At 37.6% G+C, this 4,056-nt stretch overlaps 1 protein-coding gene across 1 annotated transcript in view; it reads right to left on the reverse strand.

Moving 5' to 3' along the window:
• Positions 1-3,399, reverse strand: part of LOC113816085 (KICSTOR complex protein SZT2) — a gene marked incomplete at its 5' end in the record, with an annotated part of 73,172 nt that extends 69,773 nt beyond the window's left edge. The window contains 6 exon segments of the mRNA XM_027368103.2: positions 1-37; positions 366-547; positions 660-841; positions 1,676-2,570; positions 2,772-2,999; positions 3,162-3,399. The exon segment at positions 1-37 is cut by the window's left edge and continues 86 nt beyond it. Of these exon segments, the coding sequence (XP_027223904.2) occupies positions 1-37; positions 366-547; positions 660-841; positions 1,676-2,570; positions 2,772-2,999; positions 3,162-3,399 (1,762 nt within the window).
• Positions 3,400-4,056: the final 657 nt, after the last annotated feature.

Genomic DNA, 4,056 nt, shown 5'->3' on the forward strand with positions numbered 1-4,056 from the left:
TGCGCAGACGAAAGTCTCGAAGATGCCCACATATAGTCTGTCAATTACCATAAATTATTCATTATAAATGGTTTTGGGGATAAAAGGAAAGAAAAAAGAAAGAAAGACAGAAAGAAGACAGTATAATATAGACTTGACTGTCTGGTCAGAATCATGAGTGATTTAATTCAATAAATAAAATTTGCTGTAAAGTGGAACATTTTGACAACTTATTCAAAACTGATCATAGAAAGTAATCATATTTCTGTCTATCTATCTCTATATTCATCTACATTCATTCATCTATCTATATCTAAATCTATACTTATATCTACCAATCTATAATTCAAAGCTACTGACCATTCTGCAATCAAGGAAAAACTTACTTGAAGAAAGTGAGTTATTTCAATTTCCATGACTGACTCATGGCACTGATCAAGAGCAGCTTGCACGTCATGTGAATGGACAATAAGGTCCTTCTGAAGGGCTTGGAAAACACCAAGAACAAAACTTCGAAGATGACATACTTCTATCGCCTTCATGTGAGCTCGTAGACAACTTGAATCAGCTAAAAATAAGAAACCAAACTGTTAGCTACACCACAAAAAAGAAACAGTAGTTACAAAATGGTCATACAAAGTGATTCAATACACCATTGCAGCCACCAGTAATACTACTACCTCCAACATCTGACTCCTCTGATCGTGGTTCTGGACTTGGCTGCTTAAGGTCCTCCTGGATGTTGAGAGAAGCAGGCTGGGGTTCATCTTTTAAAGGTACAGTGTCCTCTACCACATCTGACTCCAACTTAAAGGTGAAATCGACGTAGATATCCTTGCCAACGACATTACAGCGATCCTCTCTGAGTCCATTGCGAAGTGCAGATCAAGAGACGTATAAGTTTACATACATATACATGCGCATATATAAATAAACAAATATATACATAGTCTATATTTTATATACCCCTAGTTACTCTTGTCAAAGGCATATAAATATGTGAAGAAATGATGAATAAAACATTTGAATAAATATATAATAAAAAAAAAAGGAAAAAGAAAAAAATCACAAATCATTTATAGAGCAATCTCTTATAATTTTTCATAGAGTGCAAAAAACTCTAAAAGCGATACTGCATCAAAAATTGAGAAACTAGGAAAAAAACACCCTTGAAAAAGGAACCAGTTATTTTTTTCTTACTTTATATATCAAGAGGAACAGTGGTAAAAATAGAATTATATCTTTTATGTACTTGATATTCAACATTAAAAGTGCTACATTTTACTTTCTGTTTTACTGGAATCTAACCCTTATACGCTCCATGGCATATTAATAATTTTTCTGGGGCTAACAGTTAGAGGATTATCAATTTGACAATTTATGCAAGAAAGGCAACTTCTATTCAATCATTTCACTCTCTCAAGGGAATATTTAAAAAAACCTTAGATATAAATTCATTTTAGATAAGCATATATAATACAGAGATCATATATATTTCAAGTTTTCAAATTAACAATAAATACATGCACTACATCTAATCTCCTATAATAAACTACAAGTTTAGTGAATATCCAATTTCTTTAATTTGATAAATAAATAAAGAAATAAGTATAAATACAAAATGCATATAAAACTCTTACTGAAGATGGAGAAATTGGTGAAGGATTATCAAACAAGAAAAAACAGGTGTGCATACCTGTTAACAAGTTGAGTGGTAATGCTACTCAACTTGCAGTCATAAATGTAGATAGGAAGCATGACTGCACCAAACAGTGGCTTGTGACAAGGTGATGCTGGCATGGCATTTGTACTCTCATCAGCACTGGGGACTCTGCAGATACCATCACCTTCATTTACAGTTCCTTGACCTCGGAGATGTAGAGGCAGGCAACTATCATCGCTCCTTAGAGCCTCCGTTGACATGCTTTTGCTTGATGTATCAAAAGCACCTGTGTGCGACTTTGATGGCATGGATATGTATCTTTTCCTAACATGTTCTGTGGGTGAAGCCACAGGGGGAGGATCACACTGTGGCTCTTTTGTGGGGGAGTCAATGGATCCAGTTCTATTCCTCTCTGCTAACGACTCACTCTGACCAAAGGAACTACATCGATCCCTGCTTACGTGGAATGAACTGGCTCGTTCACGTATGGAATCTGAAATGACTTGCTGCACTGGCTGGGAGTGAGTAGGAGGCACTGGTCCTGAACGGTACCTGACCCTTGTGGTGTTGCTGTCTCCACTCTCCATAAACATGGTTGATGACCGACTGCTTGTAGGGGTTGGAGGTGGAAGGCTCGGGGATGTTAGATGTGTCAAGGAGGAGTTGCTGCTCTCTAATGACACCTGCTGCTCTGATGTCACTCCTCCTTGTGGCTGATCAGTAGTGTTTGTCTCTGTGTCCAAGTCTAAGATGTTCTCTGCACCAGGTATGAGTCTAATAGCTTTATTTGTGGCATCAGAAATATTTGCCCGCTTCACCAACAGGAGCTTCAGGTCATGATAGGATGCAGGAAGCAAAGTTATCAGAAGGTGGTTATTAGAAACTCCCTTCAGGAAACAACGCCATTTTGGAGGGTCACTCATTCTCCCTGTGAAGAAAGAACACTTCTATTAGAATGTTACTTATAAGAGGCTTCCATACAAATTTATAATAAAATACTTTTGTCCAAATCAACCTGAACATGACTGTCACTTTTCCATAATGCTTGAAAAATCTATTATAAAATCATGCCTCTAAATACTATCTGATCTGTTTCCTCATTCCTTTAAATATTGGCATTTCAACTAACCAACACTGGTATTGATAAATGGTGATGGCTGGGCATTGTGAGAGCGCTGGCGATCACGGAGCATCTTGGGCAAGGCTTGTAAATCTGCTGTACTCAGGTGGAACTCTCGATCGTGGTGCAGCTGACTCAGGTGTTCCAGCAACAGAGAATAGGCTATCTGGTTAGCTTCATCAATGCCAGAAGTCTCCCCTCCAAAAGTAACTCTTTTTATGAGACTTGTGAACAAATCTGAAAAATATAATTTAAGAATGGTAGTGAGTGTAGAATATGATAAGGAAACCTATCTTATATTCCCTAAAGTATCCATAATTACACAGCAATAAATCATATATCGATAAATCTAACAGAGACAGTTCCAATGAAGATGATAAATGTACAAGTTACATCCACCTTGTACATAAGTCGACACAAGGAGTTCCACTTGCTGACACTTGGGCAGGAGCCTGATAAGATCAAATTTGAATGGCACTTGTGAAATCCTTGGTTGGAGGTCCTGGCTGGCCTCTGTCAGGGGAGGTCGCAGTTCTGCAAGTCCTGGGCCAGCAGGTAGAGGTGCACTCTGGCACATCAGCAACAGCTGTTCCAGAGTCAGCAGACCCCAAATGCATTCCTGGTCCACTGGATAGAACTGGAAAGGAACAAGTACAAATCAGTCTCCAAGTTTTCCACAAAAATTGGGCAAGCCTTATCATGTTATTATGCCATTATGATGGTTCTTTGCTTTATTCATCATTCTTTTACTATATGCTTAAATGAATTTTGAGCATTATCCACTACTATTTAGATTCTATACCAGTGGTTCCCAACCTTTTTCATTCTGTGGCCTCCAAGCAATATTTAATAATCTCCATGCTCCCATTCAGTGACTGTCATGTTTTCAAATTCAGTAATTACTAGTAATGTAATGGTGTCCATAGCTACAGGTCAAGAACACTCAATGGAAAGATTCCAATTTATTGGTGTGAGAGATGATTTTATGTAGGTACTGTAGGTGAAATAAAAATCAGTTTCCTTTGACATCAATATTTTCATATCATTCCATGGCCCTCCAGAAAGTACCTTGTGGACCTACTGGGAGCTATGGCCCTCAAATTGGGAAGCCCTGTTCTATACCATTCATGAAAAAATCTAGCAACTTCAAATATCTCTACCGGAAACTTGAACTCTTAAATTACACTATAAAAATTTCTCTGTGGTTCCATGGAGCAGATGGCATATAAACTTCATTCTCATGGTCTGTTATGAATTTTTACTTCATTGTTTTTAAAAATTAATAACCATGATC

The sequence above is a fragment of the Penaeus vannamei genome, chromosome 39 (assembly GCF_042767895.1).
Source record: "Penaeus vannamei isolate JL-2024 chromosome 39, ASM4276789v1, whole genome shotgun sequence".
Lineage (NCBI taxonomy): Eukaryota > Metazoa > Arthropoda > Malacostraca > Decapoda > Penaeidae > Penaeus > Penaeus vannamei.